Consider the following 25000-nt stretch of genomic DNA (forward strand, 5'->3'; position numbering starts at 1 on the left):
GACAAAGTCAGGAGGAGGTATTCCACTAACATCACTGGTGTTATGATATGTCACAGCCCTTGTGTATGTATGAATAGCAACTGTGTGTGTGTGTGTGTGTGTGTGTGTGTGTGTGTGTGTGTGTGTGTGTGTGTGTCTGTCTGTGTGTGTGTGACTGAGTGGGTGTGTGATAGACTGTGTATGTGTGAGGGGTAGCTTATAAGTGAGTGAGTGACAGACTCTGTGTGTGTGTGTGTGTGTGTGTGTGTGTGTGTGTGTGTGTGTGTGTGTGTGTGTGTGTGTGTTAGTAACTGAGTGGGTGTGTGACAGACTTTGTATGTGTGATGGGTAGCTTATGAGTGTGTGTGTGTGTGTGTGTGTGTGTGTGTGTGTGTGCGTGCGTGTGTTTGTGTGTGGGTTAGCAACTGAGTGGGTCAGTGACAGACTGTGTGTGTGTGTGTGTGAGAGAGAGAGAGAGAGAGAGAGAGAGAGAGAGAGAGAGAGAGAGAGAGAGTGAGGATTAGGGGGCAGTGAGTGTGGGTCCTCCAGTGTGTCCAGTGTCAGTGTCCCCTCCAGACAGTCCTGCTGTTGCAGCTCCCAGCTGTAGAGAACACTCTTCACTAAGGAACTAGTGGTAAACATACCTGCACACTTTGGGAAGCCCTCCGCTCTCTCAAGCATAAAAACGGAAGTTGATGTCACCATAGTTTCCAGTCAGCCAATGTAGCCAGAGACCTATATGAAACCAGAGCAACAGCTGCAGAGCTGACACGTGTGGGTGTGTGTGTGGGTGTGTGTGTGTGTGGTGTGGGGTTTTGTGCATAAATATGAGGGGTATGGGGTGTTTCATCATGCAAGAATGTGGTTGGTTGTGTGTCTGTGTGCAGGATATTGTTGCAGGTGTGCAAACATACACACACACACACACACACACACACACACACACACACACACACATTCCTGCACACAATGTGTGTGTGTGTGTGTGTGGGAATGTGAGTGGTGCATGTGTGTATTTTCATGCAGAGATGTTGAGAATATTGAGCTGAGACTCATATGACTACATGCTAGTAAGAAGTGGGCACAGACGCTTCCTTTCACAGATATGGCTCTGCATACATGAACTGCTGATGCCCACTTTACCTACCCACCTCATATCCATTCAGCAGTTCATATGGCCTCATATCCATTCAGCAGTTCATATGGCCTCATATCCATTCAGCAGTTCATATGTCTTCATATGCATTCAGCAGTTTATATGGCCTCATATCCATTCAGCAGTTCATATGGCCTCATATCCATTCAGCAGTTCATATGGCCTCATATCCATTCAGCAGTTCATATGTCTTCATATGCATTCAGCAGTTCAAATGGCCTCATATACATTCAGCAGTTCATATGGCCTCATATCCATTCAGCAGTTCAAATGGCTTCATATACATTCAGCACGTTTAGATTGGCTTCATATTCATTCAGCAGTTCGTATGGCTTCATATACTGTAGATTCAGCAGTTCAGAATGGCTTCATATACATTCAGCAGTTCGTATGGCCTCATATACATTCAGCAGTTCATATGGCCTCATATACATTCAGCAGTTCATGGCTTCATATGCATTCAGCAAGTTCAGAATGGCTTCATATCCATTCAGCAGTTCATATGGCTTCATATGCATTCAGCAGTTCATATGGCTTCATTACATTCAGCAGTTCAGAATGGCTTCATATCCATTCAGCAGTTCATGGCTTCATATTCATTCAGCAGTTCATGGCTTCATATTCATTCAGCAGTTCGTATGGCTTCATATCCATTCAGCAGTTCGTATGCTTCATATAGATTCAGCAGTTCATATGGCTTCATATACATTCAGCAAGTTCATATGGCTTCATATACATTCAGCAGTTCATATGGCTTCATATAGATTCAGCAGTTCATATGGCTTCATATCCTTTCAGCAGATCACTTGAGTTTATATGGGTTCATACAGGATGTTTTTTGCAGTTGGTCTCTTTCAGCCTTCTAAACAAAGTCTGATCGATCACATATTTTGTGCAGATGTGATCAGACCAACCGAACTCCGACCCCTCTAAAGCAAACTGAACTGAGACCACCTCGGGAAGGAGTCTCGGCATGGTTCACTTTGAAGTCCGCAGCACGGTTCGCCTAATCTGCGTCGTGAACACAAAGCGCCCCGGGTTCCCTTTCATATTCTGCATTGTAGGCTAGCCTTTTTTGTCCTACTTGACTTGCCCAAAGAGAAGGCATGCTGTTTATTATATAGACATTTGATACATGATTTTACACATGATACAGACATTTGTAATTTAGCTATACAGCCAAAGAAGTGTGTTTTAATCTTAGACTAAAGAATTTATTTTCATCCAAGCTATTGGTAACTAACAATGTAGGCTAGAAGTCTGCAAATTTTGGAGGACTTTGTTCATCATTTTTCATTATCTGCATGTGGGCTGCACGAAACTTGGTGGCATGTAGCTTCACTAGGATGATACAGAACCATTATTTTTCGTTTGATCCGTTGCTCACCCACTGCACCGGGCCCCCAGAAAGGAGGGTAGACCGGACACAGTTTTCTGTGAATATCTTGAGAAGCAGGCCCACGATGGTCTCAAGGGGCCATGTCAACCTGTCCCATATCCTCTCATTTGAGTTATAGGGCCTCCTAGTTAAAAATGAAAAGCAAAAAACGATGTATTGTAATCGCAGGTATCTTTGGCTGTCAGGTTGAAAACTGCACAAAGGGATCCTTCATAGGATCATAGGATCATTATAACACCCTCATGCCAAGTTTTTGAAATTCCGCTAATGGGTGGCCATATCAGCCACACACACACACACACACACACACACACACACACACACACACACACACACAGACACAGGCACGCACACACACTCACACACACCCAAGCAAGCAGGCACACACACACACACACATGAACATACACATGCACAAACGCGCACACACATGCACAAATGTGCACACTGCACCGGCACACACACACACACACACACACTTATCAAGACACACACACACACACACACACACACACACACACACTCCATTGCCCCCACATACACATACACACACGCACACACACACAGAAGCACACATATACACAAAAACAAGCACACACTATGCACACACTCATTTACATAAACAAAAGTTGCAAGAGTAGGGGCTTGAGAGAAATTGACAAGCGTGATTTTTTGCAGAGAGAATGTACAGGACTGAGTGGCGGTCATATTTTGTACCACTTTGCTGTACATCTAGTTTCATACATAACTAATCCAAAGCAACTAAATAGCTCATAATCCTAAACAGTGTAAGGTCTGAGACCCCAGAGAAGGTAGTGTGAACACGAAGAGACCTGAGGCCCCATCAGAGCTGAAGTGCACCAGAAAGAGATCCGAGTCCTCTTTCGAATGAACTCACAATGTGAATACAAAATGAACCTTTGTTCTCCTTTTATTAGACTGATTTCTATTGTTTTTTTAAGGGCTATGTGAAATATTCTATTCTATTCTATTCTATTCTATTCTATTCTATTCTATTCAAGTTGACCGCATGAGCTCGAAGCACTCTAAGTAAGTTGTAGTAGTAGCGTCATGATTTGTGCTGTCATGACTTCTGCTGTGTTGTGATTGTGCTGTGTCATGACTCATCTTCAGTGGGATGATTCTGCTGTGTCATTACTCATCCTCAGTGGTATGATATTGCTGTGTCATGACTCCAGCTCATTGGTGTGATTGTGCTGTGTCATGTTTTAGGGAGCAGTCCAGCGCTGATTTGTTCCGCTCCAGCTGTTCGTGGGAGAAGTTCTACTGGACCAAAGAAGCCCAGTATTGGTGTCTGCGTCGGCTCTCAGCGCCAAACCCCTGCTCCATCATCAAGGTAGGTGGTGCCATGGGCCGTGTCTAAAGCCCACTCTGTGTGTGTGTGTGTGTGTGTGTGTGTGTGTGTGTGTGTGTGTGTGTGTGTGTGTGTGTGTGTGTGTGTGTGTGTGTGTGCGCGTGTGCGTGTGCGTGTGCGTGTGCGTGTGCGTGTGCGTGTGCGTGTGCGTGTGCGTGTGCGTGTGCGTGTGCGTGTGCGCGTGCGCGTGCGCGTGCGCGTGTGCGCATGAGAGAGAGATAGAGAGAGTCTTGGGCAGGTATGGAACAGCATCAAAGAGCAAACTGGGACTTTGCTGTGGTCTGAATTTCTTATGCCAATTTTTTAGCGGATGCAGTCAGCGGTTGCACATGACATGTTCGTTCATGTTTATGTTTACATTTGTATTTCTTAGCAGACACTTTTGTCCAAAACAGCATACATAATAGTCACAGGCTAACTGAAAAAAACACCAAGCCAATCTTCAGGCATGGTGAAGGATATGTGGTGATGTGGGGCTATTTTATTCCAAAGTCCAAGGGAACTTTATCAAAATTCATAGTATCCTGAATTCATGAAATAACTGGCCTTTAAAGAGACCCAATGCAACTTTTCCATAGTCATAAAATCGCTTAGAAATCATTGTTTTGCTTGACTGACCAGTTTTATCGAAAACAGTAATATTTCCTCCCGCCCCCTTGCAGTTTGTCCAGGAGGCGATCGCTCCTTGTTTACATTTGGAAGTCTGAGACGCATAAGGAACAAGAAGAACCACGCTTGCAATTGATATGTATTTATTTTATATAGCCTATACTGTATATATACACGCTAAAGCTGTAGGGGAAGCTCTGCAGAGAAATATGCAAGCATAAAACAAGCGAAAGCGAAAAGCGAAACCGAATCCGGAGATGAAATGGCCAATCCTGCATAGTTTTTCTTTAAAAATAAAAATCGGCCTGGCTCTATGAGAATTTAACATAGGGGTTCCAATACTTATGCTCACGCACAGTGTTTCGTTTTTGCTTGTGGGGCAGGACAGGTTGCCCCTTGGCTGGGTGAACCCTGCCTGACCTGTCAGCTCAGGCTGGAAACCTGCACATCTATCTCCCCTGCCTCCTGTGCACCACCTTTGGGTCCAATCACAAACTAGCTTATCCAAAAGACACACCAGATCGTTGGTCTGTTTGGTTGAAGGACTATCCAAGCGTGCGGAGTCATTTGAACGATGCCCATTGATCTCGCCTCTTGTGAAGTAGAAATAAAGCACAGACTCACTCCCCAAGCTAATGTTCTTAATCTTAAAAGATTGAGTTTAGTATGGTGATAGCCAGACTACTGTAGGTTGCCTCCACTTTGTTTCCAGTTTTTGGAGCCTGAGTTGCCTACAGAGACCTGTTTTTCTTTAACAGAAATTGCTTGAAATTGCAGATGATAGCTAACTGCACCGTTAAACTAGCAATGAATCCTCATGGCTGTGTTTATATGGATGACAGACCCAGGACTCATATGGATGAGACCCCATTTCAAAATCATGATGGTAGGAAAGGATGGTAGGATCTGGTAGGAAAATGAAGGATGGGGGGAATGATTGAACAGTATAGTTTCCCACATCCATGGATGAAGTGCCCTAGAACAAAGCACGGGAGCCGGGGGGGGGGGGGGGGGAGTGTATGTGTGCTCCTGCTCAGCTCACTACTCCTAGTGTATGTGTATGTGTATGTATATGAGAGAGAGAGACAGGGAGAGATAGGGAGAGGGAGGAGTGAGAGGGAGAGAGTGATAAAGAAATAGGAGTAAATAGGGGTGTGGGTGTTGGTGTGCGCGCAATTGTGTGTGTGCGCGTGTGTTTGTTTGACGCTGTACTCACAGTGGATCCTCTTGAAGCCTGAACTGCCCATGAACATACAGTGTGGAGCACATGTATTTGATACCATGCTGAAACAGGAATATAAAATCATCATTTGACAATTGATCTTAGTGCCTTAATTCAAAAAATGAGTGAAAATCAAACCGCCAAGGACACCAATTTTCTTTGTGATTGAAGAATGTATCGTAAATATATAAATGTTTTCCTTAAATGCTAGCCTGTTTGAATTGCATTGAGCTCAATGAGCATCAAACAGGCTAATAGGCCTACTGGAAAAAGCACCATGCCAATCTCTAGCTATGGTGAAGGGTATGTGATGATGTGGGGCTATTTTAATTCCAACGGCCAAGGGAACTTTATCAGGATGCATAATGTCCTGGATCCATGAAATAGCTGGCCTTAAAAAATAAAAACTGCCTGCCCCTATGTTAACCCTATGTGTTAAATTCCCATAGGATTACATTGGGGGTCAAATACTTCCTTCCCCCTAGCATTTAGGAAGAACATTTATTTATTTACGATACATTCTTCAATCACAAAGAAAATTAGTGTACTTAGCGGTTTTATTTGTATACATTTTTTGAATTAAGACATTAAGATCAATTGTAAAATGATGATTTTATATTCCTCTTTTTAGGCAACTTTAGCATGGTATCAAATACATTTTCTCCTCACTGTACCTATTCATTTGCACTAGACGGCTCTTTCAGACAGCGGCTTCTTCCTCATTGGCCAGGACACTCGCCTGTGGGTCGCACTGACCACTTAGGCTTACATGTAGTCCGTGTTCATGAGTTCTCTCAGTATGCGCCAGATAAAAACCATTAGCTCTTTACAAGCTTCCCACGGGCCATGGAATTTCTGGAATATCATGGAATTTTAATAAAGTCTATTCCAGACATGGAAGGTCAGGTGAATTGTATAATTTTCAAGGCAAAGTCAGGGAATATCAGGGAATTGTGTCGTTTTTAAGGCAAAGTCAGGGAATATCAGGGAATTGTGTCGTTTAAAATGTACTTGCCAAAATGTATTAATACAGATATATTTCTACGCAGCACTGGTGTTATTAGCTGTTCCACTACTGCTTGTGTGAGTGGTTGTGATTAGCCCTACTTAGATTTTTCAATGCCCATTTATTCATTTCCCATTTCAAAAAAATGTCTAAGATTTTAGAACATTTCGCGGCTGCTCTGAAATCTTTGGCCAGTACCATTCATTATAGCCTGGTGTAGGTCATGTACATATGGTTACTTTTTCAGGAAGAATTCATGGAATTTTACATTTAACTTAATGAGAACCTTTTATTAGGCCCATTATCAGCATGCATCATTTGATTTTTAGGAAGAAGTTTAGTGTCCATTCTGAGACATTGTAGAGTACAGGTATGGCCACTAGAGGGCAGGCATGTCTTATGATGTGCCAGCAGGCAGCTTTACCAGAGCCGTGGGCCGTGTTCAGGTCATCCAGGCGCCCACAGCGCATGGCCACATGTTGTTGTTGCTCAGCGAGTCATGTTCTGTGTCGTGTGGGTTGGCTGGTTGTCTCCCTGTGTCTGTGTGTCGTCAGAATGGTGCTATATAGCCCTCTCTGTGTCATCAGGCTCCATTGTCTTGTTCTCACAGCAGGAGTGGATTAAAGAGATTTTGTGTGTGTGTGTGTGTGTGTGTGTGTGTGTGTGTGTGTGTGTGTGTGTGTGTGTGTGTGTGTGTGTGTGTGTGTGTGTGTGTGTGTGTGTGTGTGTGTGTGTGTGTGTGTGTGTGTGTGTGTGTGTGTGTGTGTGTGTGTGTGTGTGTGTGTGTGTGTGTGTGTGTGTGTGTGTGTGTGTGTGTGTGTGTGTGTGTGCGCGGATTTGTGAATTCTTGTGCAGCTACCTTGTGCCATGTAGAAGTAGTTGATGTCTGTTTTGTGTGTGATCCTCTTGGCGTCCTTGTTAGTTTAGAGAAAAGTGTGACCTCAGCCACAGTGTGCGTGCGTGCGTGCGTGCGTGCCTGCGTGCGTGCGTGTTCTCTCGCCTGCTGCTTTGAGACTGAAAGTGGCCCTTCTTGCTGTGTTAACCGAGCAATGTGTCCGAGTGTTGACATTGTCTCTGAGTGTAGACGTGTGTGTGTGTGTAGTAATCTCTTTGGTTGTAGTGGTGATGAGCTGAGGGGGTTTAGAGAGGTAAGAGTGTGTGTGTGAGTGAGCGAGTGTGTGTGTGGGTGTGTGCGCATTTCAGTTTTAATCCTCGAGATAAGATGTGGAACAGCCGGGAGGCAGGACTGTATTTGAATTGCTTGATTCCAATCACCCGTTACCTTTGCCTGGAAGTGTGTGTGTGTGCGCGTGCGCGCGCGTGTGTGTGTGTGTGTGTGTGTGTGTGTGTGTGTGTGTAAGACTAACAACTAGTTGCTGTTCCTCCCTTTTCCACTCCTCTCTCTTCTCTCCGTATCTCCTCATCTTCTCCTCTCTCCTTTCCTCAACCTCTCCACTCTCCGACACCTGTCTTTCTCTTTTCTGTCTTTCTTTTCCTCTCTCCTTCCCTGTCCTCCTCCTCTTTCCTCCCTGTCCTCTCCTCTTTTATCCTCTCCTCCTTTCCTTGCATATTTCCTTCCTCTTCCTTACTCATCTCTGATGCGGTGAAGTTTTTTCCCCCCCCAGAATTCCACTTGCTGGCGTGCGTACTGTAGTACTGCGGTTGGCATTAGAGCCAGAGGCTTGTTCCCATCAGGGGCAGCTTGAAAAACACTGTGTGCTTCGAAATGATCATCACAAAAAATTCTAATGCCACAAGATGTGTCTGTGAGTGCAGGGCATAAATATGTGTTATGTGTGTGTGTGTTTGAGTTAGTGTGTGTGTGTGTGTGTGTGTGTGTGTGTGTGTGTGTGTGTGTGTGTGTGTGAGAGAGTTTGTTTTTGTGGGTGTGTGTGTGAGAGAGAGAGAGAGAGAGAGAGAGCGAGAGGGAGAGAGAGAGAGAGAGAGTGAGAGGGAGAGTGTGTGTGTGTAAATGCCCTGTTTTTTGCGTGTGTGTGCGGGTGGCAGAGGACATCAGGATTTAGACAGAATGTAGGCCAGCCGTGAGTGTGTGTGAGTGTGTGTGTGTGTGTATGTCAGTGGCGGCAGAGACAGATGCGCTGGCAGTAGACGGTGAGGTAGCACAGTGGCAGCATGAAGACTGTTCTCTCACTGCACAGGAAATGGGCGCACACCATCAAAACCATCCGTATTCTACAGGGTGGCGTAAGTGTGTGTGTGTGTGTGTGTGTATGTGTGTGTGTATGTGTGTTGTATGTTTTTTTTTTATGTCATCATGTTGTATAAAGTTGAGGGAGAGGGAATCTACTTTTTTTTTATCTCTCTTGTATTTTGTCCAAGCTGTGTGAATTTGCATGTGCATGTGCGTTTGTGCGCAAGTGTGCGTGCATGTTTGTTTGTGTCTCCCTCTGCGTGTGAGCACGTGTATCTGTTTGTGGATTTGCTTGTGCGTGTGTGCGCGTGTGCGCACGCGTGTGTGTGTGTGTTTTAAAAACTAAAGTGACATTTATGATGAAATGTCATGTAAGGTCTGTACATAATGCCATTCTGTCAGGCGGCCACAGCCAACAAACGATTGATGGGTGTGTATTAGTTATTGAGACTTTATAAACTTGAATCTGACAGGTGGCTCCTGACAAAGCTTTGTAGTTTGATGTATGACGTGACTATCAATCATGCGCATGCAAGGTTTAGCAATTTATTTGTTTTTAACGTTTCAAATACAATATTTAAATGTTTATATTTGTTAATAGATAGTCAAATGTTTGTATGCAATGTGTGTATTAATATTCAAACATACAAGACTCTACTGTATCTCACTGTCTCGGTCTGCCAGTGCATTTTAAATGATTATTGATTATTGCGTGATTATTGACCAGTGCAGTGTATGGTGTTTGTTTGGATTGACACCCCCCCCCCCCCCCCCTTTCTCTCTCTCTTTGCAGAACCCAGTCATGGAGGAGGTGGTGTGGGAACAATACACAGTCACCCTCCAGCGTGTGAGTGAAGACACACACACACACACACGCACACACACACAAACTTACACACAAACTTACACACACTCACCCACATATGCACACATGCTCTCTCTCTCTCTGACACACACACACACACACACACACACACTCGCACACACAAACTTACACACACTCATCCACATATGCACACATGGTCACATATAAACACTCACACACTCAAAAAGCCTCAAATTCATACACATACACGCGCTCTCAAGAGCATACATTGAAGCTGTGAGAAAGTCGAGTTCAGCAACGTTCTGTGAGATTCTCCGACTCTGAGGGAGCATCCTTTACTATAAACTCAGGCACACACAACTGCACCATGTGTTGTAGAGATGTTTGCAGAGAAGATTATCTTAAATATTTACCAGAGGTGTTTATTAGAGGTGCTACTGTTTACCAGAGATGTTTACCAGATGTTTGTCTGTCCCCCAAGGTATTGATAAACTTATTAGAGATGTTTTCCAGAGCTGTTGATGTTTATCTGAAGTGTTTACCAGAGGTGTTTATCTAAAGTAATAGAGTTGCTTATGTTTACCAGAGATGTTTATCAAAAGTGCTGATGTTTTCCAGAGGTGTTTGTTTATCTGAGGTGTTTAGCACAGGTGTTTTATCAGAGGTGTTGGTGTTTATCAGTGGTGTTTACCAGAGGTCTAATGGGAGATGTTTACTAGACAGCGTATCAAAGATTTTTACTAGAGGTAAGAGAGTTGCTCATTTGTACCAGAGGTACTGATGTTTACCTGAGGTATATACCAGAGGTCTTTATCAGAGACGTTTACCAGAAGTGTTTACCAATGGTGTTTACCAGAGGTCTTTACACGTAATGTTTATCAGAAGAGTGTACCAGAGGTCTATATCAGAGGTGTTTACCAGAAGCCTTTATCAGAGATATTTACGAGGTATGTTTATCAGAAGTGTTTACCAGAGGTGTTTACTAGAGGTCTTCATCAGAGATGTTTATCAGATGTGTTTCCTAGAGGTGTCCCTTGCTTCTCTTTCTCTCTTTGTATTCTCATTTTTCTCTCTCTCTCCCTCTTCTGTCTGCCCACCCTGCTCTTTTGCGCACGTGTGTATCTCTAGATTTCTCTTCATATCCATCTCTCTACTGTCTCTCTCTCCCTGTGCCATCTGGAATGGAGGATAAATCTGTCTGTGTGTGTGTGTGTGTGTGTGTGTGTGTGTGTGTGTGCGCCTGTGCGCGTGCACGCTGTAATTGTTTCATGCAGGGGGAGGGTCGGAGGTCGTCATCAAATTACTGTTCTAATCTAGCGAGTGTAGGGCAGGTACACACACACACACACACACACACACACACACACACACACACACACACACACGTGGGTGCTCGCGCATACACACACAAACACACACACACACACACACACACACAGTTAGTGTGGTTCTCAGCAGAGAGGAGTAGAGATTTCTATTTTTCTTCAGATACAGCAACACAAACACGGCAGAGATTAACACAGATATACTCACTTTTGCTAACCTACTGCATACTGTATGTGTCTGTGTAGGACCCCAAGATGGGATTTGGGATCGCGGTGTCTGGGGGGCGGGACAACCCTCAAGACGACACGGGGGAGATGTCAATCGTGGTGTCGGACGTGCTGCCAGCTGGCCCTGCAGAAGGACTGCTGTTGTGTGTAACACCTTCTACACCCTCACCACCTTATACCTGCACCCTCACAACCTTTGCCTACTAGCCTATACCAACCTTTGCCCACCACTCCTCCTCACCACCATCTACTTCTACACCACTTAGCTGCTCCCACTACTGCCCCCCCAACACAAATACAAACTCACTACTCTCTAGCTGTACCCCCTCAGCTGCCCCTACTGCCCCCTTAGCAAAACCCTCTACCCCCCCACTAACCTGTCTGTCCCCACTACCCCCTAATCACTTTCTACCCCTACCCCTTAGCTGCCCTCCCCCTACCCTCCACCCTCCACCAACTTCTACCTCTACCATCACCAACCTGTGCCCATCAACCTACTGTATACCAATGTGTACCAGCTACCCCCCACCCCCCTCACTCGACTCACCAACCTGAGCCCACTAACCTAAGCCAGCCTTTGCCGTCCTCTCCCCTACACACAGCGCTATGCCAACCTGTGCTCTCCGCTCCCCCTCACCAACCCCATCTCCCCCCCTCACCAGCCTGCTCCCTCACCAATCTCTGCCCACCACCTGCATGGATAGTGGTTCACCCACTGGATCAGCCTATTGTCAGGAACTGTTTCATAAAGTCTAATGCCTCATGTTGACTGTTTGATTTGATGCTCCTACGCTAGCCTGTAGTAAGCCTCTAATGTGTGTGTGTGTGTGTGTGTGTGTGTCTTCTGTGTCCATAGTGAGGGTGACCGGGTGATACAGGTGAATGCGGTGCGCATGGAGGGTGTCACACACTCCTTCGCGGTCCAGACCCTCAGGAAGTGCGGCAAGATGGCCAAAATCGTGAGTGGCTCTTCTCTCCTCCCCTGCTGACACTCACTGCTTATGTGTGTCTTTGGTTTGACTCACCTGTGTGTGTGTGTGTGTGTGTGTGTGTGTGTGTGTGTGTGTGTGTGTGTGTGTGTGTGTGTGTGTGTGTGTGTGTTTGTGTGTGTGTGTGTGTGTGTGTGTGTGTGTGTGTGTGTGTGTGTGTGTGTGTGTGCTTGTTTGTTCAGTTGGTAAAAAGACCACGGAAGGTTCCAGCAGCTGTTCTGAATCGGGCACCGTCCCCCGATGACCGCGTGTTCAGCGGCGACTACAACGATGACTACGACGACAGGCGGAGCGCCTACAGCGGCCGAGGGCCCGGCTATCGAGACGGCAGCCCGGAACGCGACAGCCGACGGGGGGACCGCGACTTCAGCCCCGAGCGCACCTACGTCCGAGGCGACCCGCGTTACCGCAGCGACCGGACTCTCGACAGAGACCACAGCCCCGTCCGCCACCGTCGCGGTGACCAGAGCCCTCCCGACCGCCGGTACCGCAGTGAGAGAGCGCTTGACCGAGACCACAGCCCTGACCGCCGTTACCGTAGCGAGCGCACGCTGGATCGCGAGCCCAGTCCCGACCGCCGCTATCGGAGCGAGCGCACTCTGGATCGGGAGCGCAGCCCGGAGCGGCGGTATCGCAGCGAGCGTGAGCTGGATCGCTCTCACAGCCCGGCCAATAGCTACAGGCGTGAGCGAGCGCCTAGCGACCACAGCGAGCGCCGCTATGACTCGTCCCACCAGCAGGAGGCGATCAAGAGGAGCGGCAGCCGCGAGCAGTTGGACCGCCCCGGAGCACCTTCCCCCCCACAACGCCACCGGCAACCACTCGAACCCCCCCTCAGCGTCTTACTGCTCAAAAACCGCCCCAATGAAGGTAAACACAGACACACACACACACTCACATACACTCTCACGGTTACACATGCACACACACACACACACACACACTCACACTCTCACACACTCTTACAGATGAACACGCACATGCACTCATGCACTCTCACATACAATCTCATAGACACACAAAAACAGGCACGCACAACGATAGACTGAAATGTGTTATGCAGTTGTTCATGCCAGAGGCCCTCTGACTGTGTGTGTGTGTGTGTGTGTGTGTGTGTGTGTGTGTGTGTGTACGTGTGTAGAGTATGGCCTACGGTTGGGCAGTCAGCTGTTTATTAAGGAGATGAGCAGCACTGGTATTGCGTCCAAAGAGGGAAGCCTGCAGGAGGGAGACATCATCCTCAAGGTGGGTGTGAAAAACTGTGTGTGTGTGTGTGTGTGTGTGTGTGTGTGTGTGTGTGTGTGTGAGAATGTGTGTGTGTGAGAGAATGTGTGTGTGTGAGAGAATGTGTGTGTGTGAGAGAATGTGTGTGCATTTGTAGCAAATGTAACCCATGGTCTCCCTATGCTGTGTGTGTTCCATGGCGTGTGTGTGCTCTGAGTATGTGTGTCCGATGTTTGTCTTCATCTTTGTATGAATGTGTGTGTGTGTGTGTGTGTGTGTGTGTAGATAAATGGCACGGTGACTGAGAACCTGTCCCTGGGTGACGCGGGTCATCTGATAGAGAAGTCCCGCGGGCGGCTACAGCTGACCGTGCAGAGGGACCGGCAGCAGGTGCTCGTCAGGATTCCGCCAATGGAGGACAGCGACTCCGAGCTGGACGGTTAGCTTTTACCATACACAACTGTACTCACACATACACATACACACACACACACACTGACACACATACACACTCTCACTCACACTTGTGCGCTCTCACAGCAGTAGATACCATACCTACACACTACACACACATACACTCACACATTCACAAAGGTGTGCACTCTCACAGAGATGCATTCACGTATGCCACCTAATAGAACTCAACGGACAATGCGGTATCTAGCTTTCTAATGTGCTACATGGTATACATCTATATGCGCACTAGAGATGCTTTCTGTTTGGTGTTACTACTGAGTATTTCTTTAAGGCCATCTTTCATTGTACCCTCTGTGTGTGTGTGTGTGTGTGTGTGTGTGTGTGTGTGTGTGTGTACGTGTACGTACGTGTCTCTCTTCAGATATCTCTGAGATCGAGTCATACCGTTCCTACTCACCTCAAGAGGATAGACGTGGCCACCAATCAGATCTTTCCTCCCATTCATCTAATGAGAGGTTACGAGACAGACCAAGGTAAGCAGCACCTGTGATGGCAGCACTTACGTACTGCATGTCCTCAGTCAATATAAATTTGATGTATTTATTATATTGATGTTATTCTCTGAGTGGATTTGCTTCTTCAGTAAGTATAAATGCATAAGCTGATGTAGTATATTGATGTAGCATGCAGTTGATCTGTGTCCTTAGTCGGTGTTCAATGGATGTGTGTTTGGTTTCTTTCTAAAGTTCCTGTCTTCTGTTGGCCTGTTGCATTCTGATGTTCGGTGTTCTTTAGGGACGACCCCCCAAGTCGACTGGCTAAGATGGGCGCCATGGCAACGCCCTTCCGCCCTCCTGAGGAGAAGGCCCCGCCCCCACTGGAGAGGGAGGCACCAGGAGACATTGAGGCGGAGCCAGAAGGTGCTTGTTGTTAGTTGCTTATGGCCAACACACAACACACAGAAGATACACTTCTCCCTCCTCCACACACACACACACACACACACACACACACACACACACACACATTAAGATACACTTCCCTTACATTAACACATGCACACACTTTTATGCACACTACTTCACACATTCATAGACACACTCATCATTCCAGCACACTTATCAACGTCCTCTGATAAATTTCTTCTCCCTCCTCTACACACACACACACACACACACACACACACACACACACACACATTAAGATACATTTCCCTTACATTAACACATGCACACCCTTTTATTCACACTAACTCACAGTCATGCACACACACACACACACACACACACACACACACACACACACAGACACACATACACACACACACATCCCAACACACTCAATGTCAGCCAACACAGCAACGTCCTCTGATATGTTTCTTTTCTCTCTGCAGCCCCTCCCTCCCCTGAGGTCATTGTTCCCCCAAAGGTCAACCCCGTCACAAAGGTCCACAACGTCTCAAAACCCCTCCCCAAACCCCCCCTGAAGCCTAGTTCTGAGGACCTAGAGATCTATGGGTGAGTACACACACACACACGACACACACATGCACACGCACACATATACATACATACTGTACATACAAGCAAAGATGGACATGCATACAGTGCTCGGCAAAAGTGAATACCCCCCCCCCCCCCCCCCCCCCCAATATTGCAAACCTACTTTTTTTTAAATAAGGCATTAAGATACATTTTCAAAAGAGATATTTTTTATTCCTCTTTTAAGTCAACTTTTGCATGGGTGTATTCACTGTACACTGACACAACAGAAACCCCCAGAGGGCCCATACCCACAGATTACTGCCATGAAGCTTTGACCGCTATTTAAAGATTTTAATGTGTGTGTTTTTAAAGTGTGCTTAGGAGTTTTTAGTGTTTATAAAGATTTTCATATGTGTGTTTAGTGGTTTTTAGAGCTCATATGCCTTCCATATGTATCAGCTTGCATGCTAGCCAGATGTGATCAATGCTAACGCTTCTGCTATTGATGGTATTTATGTTCTCCCACAATGGCATTCTACTGAGTTTAAGATCCAACCTGACCCTACCTAAGTAGTGTGTGTGTGTGTGTGTGTGTGTTCTGGCAGCCCCAACACGGTGATGGTGCGTTTCCAGAAGACGGACAGTGTGGGCTTACGTCTGGCGGGTGGTAATGACGTGGGCATCTTCATCGCCGAGGTACAGGATGACAGTCCAGCTGAGGTAGAGGGACTGCGTACGGGAGACCAGATCATGAAGGTATGTCTGCCCTCTCCTTCTTTACTCATCTCACCTGTCTCACCTGATCTACTCATCTCACCTGTTCTATACATCTCATCTCATCTCATCTCCTCTCCTCTCCTCTCATCCCTACCTCACTGGGTGTTCATTCAAACATATCTTGGCTTGGACAGCTATTCACATTTGACTACCTCCCCACACGGGGTACCCCATGATGTTGGGGCTCCTTCTCTTTGCCATTTGCCATCAACCTCCTGGGGTTTGGTCCTATCAGCTCACGCGGCTTCTCACATCACTGCTATTCAGATGTACACAGCTCTACCTGTCATTCCTACCAGACGACCGGTTGCATGGTTGTGCCAATTTGCAATATTGAATAAATCAGATCCTTCATAACACATTATACGATCCAACTCCTGGTACAGGCCATGGTTATATCACAACCCAACTATTGTAACGCCCTTCTAGGTCTCTCTCTTATTTATTTATGCACTTTACTTAACTTAGTTGTGAACTGTCATTCTATTTCTTATGCAAGCTATTACATATAACACTATTGTCTCCTTTTCAAATTGTACCTTGATTTTTCTGTAAATTCCTTTGAACAAAAGTGTCAGCTAATTGACTAAATGTAGATTAGATGTAGATGTAAGCGAGTTGTGTGCTGTCCTGCAGGTGAATAATGTGGACTTCAGGGGGATGGTGCGGGAGGACGCTGTGCTGTTGCTCCTGGAGATCCCTAAAGGAGATGACGTCACCATCCTCGCTCAGAGCAAGCCTGACGGTAAGAGCACCTGAGTTAATAATAATAATAATAATAATAATAATACACTTTATTTAAAGGCGCCTTTTATTGGCACTCAAGGTCACCATACATACTGTACATACAAACATACATAAAACATTTAAAACACAACAATAAAATATGTACATATAAAAAGCAGCAGAAAGGGGTAGAGGAATAGCATCAAATGGAATAAGCAGTTTTAAACAGATGTGTTTTGAGTTGTGATTTGAAATGTCGACAGAACAACTGTGTTAGCCAGTCACCACCTCAGAACACCAGAGTAGCGCTCCGTCCGCCTGTAGGCAGGGACAGAGCAGTGACCCCACCAGGTCTTGAACACTCAGGCACCACCTCAATGCATGTGTGTGTGTGTGTGTGTGTGTGTGTCTTTTATAGTGTTCAAAGACATCGTGGATTCAGGACGAGGGGACAACTTCTTTGTACGCACGCACTTTGAGTGTGAGAAGGAGTCGCCGCAGAGCCTGCCGTTCGGGAGGGGGGAGGTGCTGAAAGTGGTGGACACGCTCTACGATGGCAAGCTCGGCCACTGGCTGGCCATCCGCACAGGCCAGGACAACCAGCTGATGGATAAAGGCACCATCCCTAACAAGAGCAGGTGAGACGAGCTGGTGTGTGTGTGTGTGTGTGTGTGTGCCCGTGCCCACTCAGGGCCGAGCAGATGTGTAAGGTGTGTGTGCGAGCATGTCTGTGTCAGTCTCAGTGCGGAGCACATGTCTAACGTGTTTGTCTGTGTGTGTGTGTGTCTGTCTGTCTTAGGGTGGAGTATGTCTAGCGTGTGTGCATCTGTGTGTGTCTAAGGTGGAGCAGATGTCTAATGTGTGTGTGTGTCTCAGGATGGAGCAGATGTCTAATGTGTGTGTGTGTTTGTCTCAGGGTGGAATATGTTTAACGTGTGTGTGTGTGTGTGTGTGTGTTTGTCTCAGGGCAGAGCAAATGTCTAACGTCCAGCAGGCTCAGCGCGTGGCGACTGGTGACCGTGGCGACTTCTGGCGTCTCAGAGGTCAAAGGGCAGCGAAGAAGAAGGACTTGCGGAAGAGCCGAGAGGATCTGAGCGCCCCCTCACTGACCACTCGCTTCCCCGCCTACGAGAGGATCGTCCTGAGAGAGGGTACACACACTCACACACACACACACACACAAAGGGTTCAGCTTCAGCAAGTTAGCATCTACGTTGGCCGCCACCATCTTTAAAAATGGCGTTCGACATGTGATCACTTGCTGACGTTTTCACAAACAAACCAATCAGCTGCCACATTACTGGATGGACAGAAATGTATGCTGCCTGTGTAGAGATACTACCATCTGTTTTAAATGCCATTGTGTGTGAATGTGTGTGTGCATTCTTAAACACTGCGTTTTTGTGTGCGTACTAAACTACTGTGTGTGTGTGTGTGTGTGTGTGTGTGTGTGTGTGTGTGTGTGTGTGTGTGTGTGTGTGTGTGTGTGTGTGTGTGTGTGTGTGTTCTTTATAGCTGGATTCAGGAGACCTGTTGTGTTGTTCGGACCCATTGCTGATTCAGCTACAGAGAAACTGACCAGTGAATTTCCTGAAGAATTCATCATTGCCAGTGAGTGAGGTCGTGTGTATGTGTGTGTGTGTGAGAGAGAGAGAGAGAGATGTGCAAAACATTTCCTTTGATCCTATCTTAAATGTAAGCAATCTATCTGGTTCCTGGTTGCCATTTAGAACTCTTACATAGATCACCAACCCAAGATGCAACCAACACTATGCGAAACTGTGGTATCCTGAGCTAATATTTCTATCTTGTCTTGTGCTTGATAGAAACTGAGGCCAGAGATGCAGGCTCAGAGGCGTCTTCAGGAGTGGTGCGACTCAACACCATTCGTCAGATCATCGAGCAAGTGAGTCTGTCACACACACACACACACACACACACACACAGAGTATAATGATTACTATAGAACATGTGTAAACAGACCTAGTTCCTCTGGTATTTAGTTTTGGGTTGACTGTGTGTGTGTGTGTGTGTGTGTGTGTGTGTTAACAGGACAAACATGCTGTACTAGACGTGACCCCAAAGGCAGTGGACACTCTGAACTATACGCAGTGGTACCCCATCGTGGTGTTCCTGAACCCAGACAGCAAGCAGGCCGTTAAGACCATGAGGAAACGCCTCATGCCCTCCTCCAACCGCAGCGCACGCAAGCTCTACGAGCAGGCCGTCAAATTACGCAAGACCTGCAGCCACCTCTTCACAGGTACACACACACACACACACACACATACACATACACACACACACACACACACACACTCCAACCATAGTTCATGCAAACTCTATGAGCAAGCTGTCAAATTGCACAGGGCCTGCAGCCACACACACACACACACACACACACACACACACACACACACACACACACACATTAACACACACTCACTGATACTCCCACACAAACTCACTGATACACACACATCCATGGGCACACACTCATACAGTGACTTGTCCTGTTGCAGCCACCGTAGACCTGAACTCCGCCCATGACGCTTGGTACGGAAGCCTGAAGGAGTCAATCCGGGAGCAACAAGACCGTGCCGTCTGGGTGTGTGAGGGCAAGGTAAGTGTGTGTGTGTTGTGTGTGTGTGTGTGTGTGTGTGTGCGTGTCCATGCACAAATAACTTAAGAGTCAGGCCTTAAGAGTTGCGCTAGCAGCTTGGGCTTTTAACTCGATCGCTAATGCGCTCGATTCCCAATTCAAGGTGCTGCAGTTTGCAGTTTCATGCTAAGCAGCTTGGTCAACATAGCACAGGCTACATGTTGTGCATGAGTGTGCCTGTGTGTGTATGCATGTTATGGTGTGTGGTGTTCACTGTAGTTTCTCTTCGGTTAGCTGGATGGCTCTGACGAGGACCTGGATCTCCAGGACGACTGCATGTCATACCTGTCTGCAATGAGCGCGGACTACCTGAGCTTGGACAGCCGACTGACCAGTGACTATGGTGACACGGAAGATGAGGGCGGAACCTACACCGATAACGAGCTGGACGAGACGATGGACGAGCCACAGGTGTCGGCAATCAGCCGCTCCTCCGAGCCCGTCCAGCCCGACGAGGTGAGCATAGACACACACACACACATACACACACACACACACACACACACACACACACACACACACACACACACACACACACACACACACACACACACACACACACACACACACATACACACACACCTTCACACACGCACACATTTAAACACAGACACACACACACACCTTCACACACACACACACACACACACACACACACACACACACACCTTCACACACAAATATACACACGTAAATGTACACATGCACATATACATACACACACACACACACACACACACACACACACACACACACACACACACACACACACACATATACAGTACACACTCTGGAACACACATGCCCTCTGCTGGGGATGGAGAAGAACTGGAGGCAGCTGTCAATAGTAAACCTGAATCCTGCCACTTATGAGCTCTGTATTATATTTAACGAACATGGTGTGTGTGTGTGTGTGTGTGTGTGTGTGTGTGTGTGTGTGTGTGTGTGTGTGTGTGTGTCAGCGTGAGCGTGAGCGTCCTCAGCCCCGTATGCGGAGGTCCGGCAGCAGAGAGGTGCTTCGTGAGCCGAGTCCTCCCCCCTCATTCGTCCCTGAACCCCCGCGGGTGAGACATCCCTCCATCCTATAATCATCATCCCTCCATCTTACACTCTTCCTCATCCCTTCATCCTCATCCCTTCATCCAATACTCCTCCTCGTCCTCCATCCTATACTTATTTTCATCCATCCTATACTCCTCCTCCTTATCCTCATCCTTTACTCCTCATCTTCATCCCTCCATCCATCCTATACTCATCCCTTCATCTTACACACCTCCTCCTCATCATCATCATCATCCCTCTATCTTACACTCATCCTCATTACCTCTCTTTCCTCATCCAGCCATCCTACAATCCTCTTCTTCACCATCCCTCCATCCTACATTCCTCCTTCTCCTTGTCATTATCCCTCCATCTTACCCTTCTTCTTCTCCTCTACATCCCTCCATCTTACACTCATCCTCCTTCCATCCTACACTCTTCTTCATAATCATCCCTCCATCCTACACACCTCTTCCTCCTCCTCATCCCTCTATCCTACACTCCTTCTCTGCATTCCACTATCCTACACTCTTCCTTGTCATCTCTCCATCCTACACTCCTCTCTCTTCTCACTCCTTTCTCTCTCTCATCCCTTCTCCATGCTGGACCTGCTCCTGTCTTCCGCCCTGCCCTCTCTCTATTCTTTTCTGTCTGGACGGTGTGGAGTGACTGCACATTTGTCTGTGTGTGTCTGGAAAGCTAGGTAACTGTGGCCTAAGTACTGCAAGTCTAATATCAGTGCTGCATTCAGGAGATTCACCTCCGCCATCTTCTCTACTCTAGTTGTTTGATCAAGTGTGTCTGATATACTTGTGATTGTGCATATTTGCTGTGTATCTGTTTATGAATATGTCTGTGTGTGTGTGTGTGTGTGTGTGTGTGTGTGTGTGTTTGTATGTTTGTGTGTGTGTCTACTAGGTGCGTCTGCAGTCCCGTGGCGAATCCCGGGACTCCCCATCCAGCAGCACGATCAGCAGTGATGCGGGACCCTCTGGGGCGAAGCCCCTCCCCCCTCCTGTGGCCCTCAAGCCCTCCCTCCGCCCAGTCCCCGCCTCCAGCACAGCCTCCCCACAGGCGGACGGGCCGGACCCTGCTAACAAATCCTTCATGGGGAAGGTGAAGACACACACACACACACACACACACACACACACACACACACACAAACTACGATCTTTCATAGAGAAAGTGATAGCATGCACACACACACACTAATCCTTTCTCTCCTTTCCGCTTCTTCATGGGGAAGGTGAAGGGTCACACATAGACACAGACACACACACACACACACACACACACACACACACACACACACACACACACACTTCGCTCTTCCATGGGGAAACTGATGACACACACACACATACACACACACACACTAATCCTTTCTCTCCTCTCCGCTTGTTCATGGGGAAGGTGAAGGGTCACACACACACACACTAATCCTCTCTCTCTTTCCTCTCCGCTCCTTCCTGGAAAAGGTGAAGGCCTTTGAGCAGATGGACCACCTGGCGAGAGCCCAGCGCCTACTGGAGCTCAAGGAGGCCGAGCAAGCACGGGTATGTACACACACACACACACACACACGCACACACACACACACGCACACGCACAATTAACTGATAGCCGTAATTCAAAGCTGATGAATATTGTGTGTGTGTGTGTGTGTGTGTGTGGGCAGCTGGAGATCTCTCAGAAGCATCCTGACATCTATGCTGTTCCATCGAAGTCAAAGCCAAACCATAATCGGCCCCAACCAATCGGGTGAGTCCATGAAGGCCAACACACCAATCTGATCTCTTATGTTTCTGCCCAAGCTAACTGAAGCTAATGCAGTGTGTGATTGTGCATGTTACTGTATGTGTGTGTGTGTGTGTGTGTGTGTGTGTGTGTGTGTGTGTGTGTGTGTGTGTGTATATACATGCAGATCCAGTGCTAACTCAGACCACCTAGCCACGGGGTCTCGTACCAACAGCCGTGATGATGAGGATGAGGAAGAGTATCGCCGGCGGGGGTCTGACCAATCACGGCGAGGATACTACAGTCAACAGAAGTACAATGACACAGAACTGTAGACTACGATTCCCAGCATCCCACAGGGACATCCAATCCCCCAACATTTTTTTTATACATGACTGGAGCAGAAGCTCAGTGTACATAGACTCCAACTCCGTGGGGATTCTGTTACGCTTTCATCTTTTAGTGTTTATGTCTTCTGTCGTCAGTGTCTCCCTCTTAGACCTCTGAAGCGCGTGTGTGTGTGTGTGTGTGTGTGTGTGTGTGATCTATAAAGTGTAAATCAATCTGCGTAAGTGCCTTTAGAGACAGTTGACATAGTGATTGACATCTACACACACACACACACATACACACATATACACACACACACACACACACACACACACACACACACACACATACACTCCTATGCAAAGTTTAGGGGAATATAGGGGAGATTGTGTGTGCATGTGTGTGTGTGTGCGTGCTGGCATGATGGCTCTGTAGCTCTAGGAGTCTCACTTCTGTTCCTGTAGGAATTCATGTTCTGTCTTTCTATTTCATGACAAATGGATGTAGAATTCAAATGGATGTTTTTAGCTTTTACACAGAAAATCTTCACACAAATAAATAAACAACAAACAAATGAATAAATAACTCATTACTCGTGCTGGCTCTCGAGTCTGCTTTTACTTTTCAACTACAATAATGATGATGATGACGAAGTCACCATCGACGGTCAGCATTCCAAAGCCCCAGGATCACCCAAGAACCGCCAACAGACGTTTGCCTGTCTATCAGTCAATAGGCCTGATGTCTGTATGTCAGAAGGCCTGATGTCTCTCTGTAGGTCAGTAGGCCTGATGTATGTTTGTCAGTAGGTCTGATGTTTATGTGTCAGTAGGCCTGATGTCTATGTATGTCAGGCCTGATGTCAGTAGGCCTGGTTTCTGTATGTGAGTGGGCCTGATGTCTATGTATGTCAGTAGTCCTGATATCTGTATGTTTGTCAGGCCTGGTCTCTCTATGTATGTCAGTAGGCCTGATGTCTGTGTGTCAGTAGGCTTGATGTCTGTAGGCATCCATAGTTGAGACTGATGAGTTGTCAGTGTGCAGGTTCAGGTGAGTGTCTTCCTGCTGGTGGAGGAATGTGTAAATTAAGGCTCAAGTTTAATCCTGAGGGGGAACCTGGAGGAACCAGGAACCTTCTGCTGAACCCTGAGGGGATGGAGGAACCAGGAACCTGCCGAACTCTGAGATGATGGAGGAATCTTCCTCTGCTGTAGTGTGTTGATGATGATGAGGATGATGTTCATGATGAAGAAATGCGTGCGTGTGTTCATCAGGGTGTGTTAAATGTAGACCGGCTGCTCCTGAGCGGTTAGCAGGCGATACATAGCAGCAGGCATGGTCTTCATGTGGATCTGTCAACACACACATACAGGCAGCAGGCTTACTGTGGGGTATTCATGCGTATTCAGTCAAGTGACAACAGGGACCAACCAATGGTTATTTATTTGACAAAGTGGTTTAGCTACTGTTAAGTTTATACTGTTTTGGTGATGTGAAGGTTATTGGCCTACAGCCAAGGTGAATTCATGTTTCGGTCAGGGTTAGGGTTAGGCTCTAGTCTGTTTTAGTAGGGTCAGGGTAGAGGGCCATTCACATCAGGATTGATAACTATAATATAACAGTAAAGACAGAAGCATCCACACTGACCAATGATAAGGAAAGTTATCGTTATAGTTATTGTTCTTGGTGTGAACAACCCAGCTAGGGGATATCTATTCTTGTAAAATACATCGCTCTCCTTCATGCAGGGGCCTGTTTGTGTGTGTGTCAGTTAGGGATGCACCGATCCGATATTTGGATCGGATATCGGCCCCGATATGAACAAAATAGCTGGATCGGGGATCGGAAAAAATGAGCCGATCCATGGGCCGATCCGAATTTAATTTAGTCTCAAAAAAAGGCTGAGCCATGACGCGCAACCAGCCATTAAGCGCCCCTGTAGCAGCAGCTCACTAGCCTGGCACGCCCTCCCAGTGACGCAACGCCTTCAGGCTTTTGCTGCTGGTCTGGCCAACTGCTCATTGAGAACGATTTCTGAGTTCCCGAAATCTGCGGAACTGCCCCCTTTGGTCGAGAACCAATCAACTTTGAGCAGCTCCAACGGCTCTGGGTAGAGGCGTGTTCAAGGCAGAGGAAAGAGTGTTGTTATTGGTTTAAACTCGGCAAACCGCTTTCTGACATCTACCAGTAGCAAATCGAGGCACTTAAAGGAGGCGGGTCAACCAGCGCTTGCAAGAAACCGTGTTAGTACAGGCTGTTGGTCAGACTAAAGTCTCGCAGAGCCTTTGAAAGTCGATGGTAATCAGGCTAGCAGCTCACTGCTGCGGGTTAGA

The 25000-nt window shown here is 47.0% G+C and overlaps 1 protein-coding gene across 2 annotated transcripts in view; it reads left to right on the plus strand.

Annotated features, from left to right (window-relative positions):
- Nucleotides 1–23265, plus strand: part of tjp2a (tight junction protein 2a (zona occludens 2)) — a 30770-nt gene extending 7505 nt beyond the window's left edge. For both annotated transcript variants that reach the window (XM_062527713.1, XM_062527712.1), the window contains exons 2-25: nt 3768–3891; nt 9692–9745; nt 11296–11420; nt 12134–12236; nt 12449–13136; nt 13408–13511; nt 13776–13929; nt 14329–14440; nt 14703–14827; nt 15301–15424; nt 15997–16147; nt 16805–16913; nt 17313–17532; nt 17861–18045; nt 18410–18505; nt 18721–18800; nt 18947–19157; nt 19417–19517; nt 19791–20012; nt 20519–20620; nt 21516–21713; nt 22079–22156; nt 22279–22361; nt 22525–23265. In XM_062527713.1, coding sequence (XP_062383697.1) covers nt 9701–9745; nt 11296–11420; nt 12134–12236; nt 12449–13136; nt 13408–13511; nt 13776–13929; nt 14329–14440; nt 14703–14827; nt 15301–15424; nt 15997–16147; nt 16805–16913; nt 17313–17532; nt 17861–18045; nt 18410–18505; nt 18721–18800; nt 18947–19157; nt 19417–19517; nt 19791–20012; nt 20519–20620; nt 21516–21713; nt 22079–22156; nt 22279–22361; nt 22525–22672 — 3564 coding nt within the window. In that variant the 5' untranslated portion in view covers nt 3768–3891; nt 9692–9700 and the 3' untranslated portion in view covers nt 22673–23265. The remainder of the gene's footprint in view (nt 1–3767; nt 3892–9691; nt 9746–11295; nt 11421–12133; nt 12237–12448; nt 13137–13407; nt 13512–13775; nt 13930–14328; nt 14441–14702; nt 14828–15300; nt 15425–15996; nt 16148–16804; nt 16914–17312; nt 17533–17860; nt 18046–18409; nt 18506–18720; nt 18801–18946; nt 19158–19416; nt 19518–19790; nt 20013–20518; nt 20621–21515; nt 21714–22078; nt 22157–22278; nt 22362–22524) is intronic.
- Nucleotides 23266–25000: the final 1735 nt, after the last annotated feature.

The sequence above is a fragment of the Sardina pilchardus genome, chromosome 23 (assembly GCF_963854185.1).
Source record: "Sardina pilchardus chromosome 23, fSarPil1.1, whole genome shotgun sequence".
NCBI lineage: Eukaryota > Metazoa > Chordata > Actinopteri > Clupeiformes > Clupeidae > Sardina > Sardina pilchardus.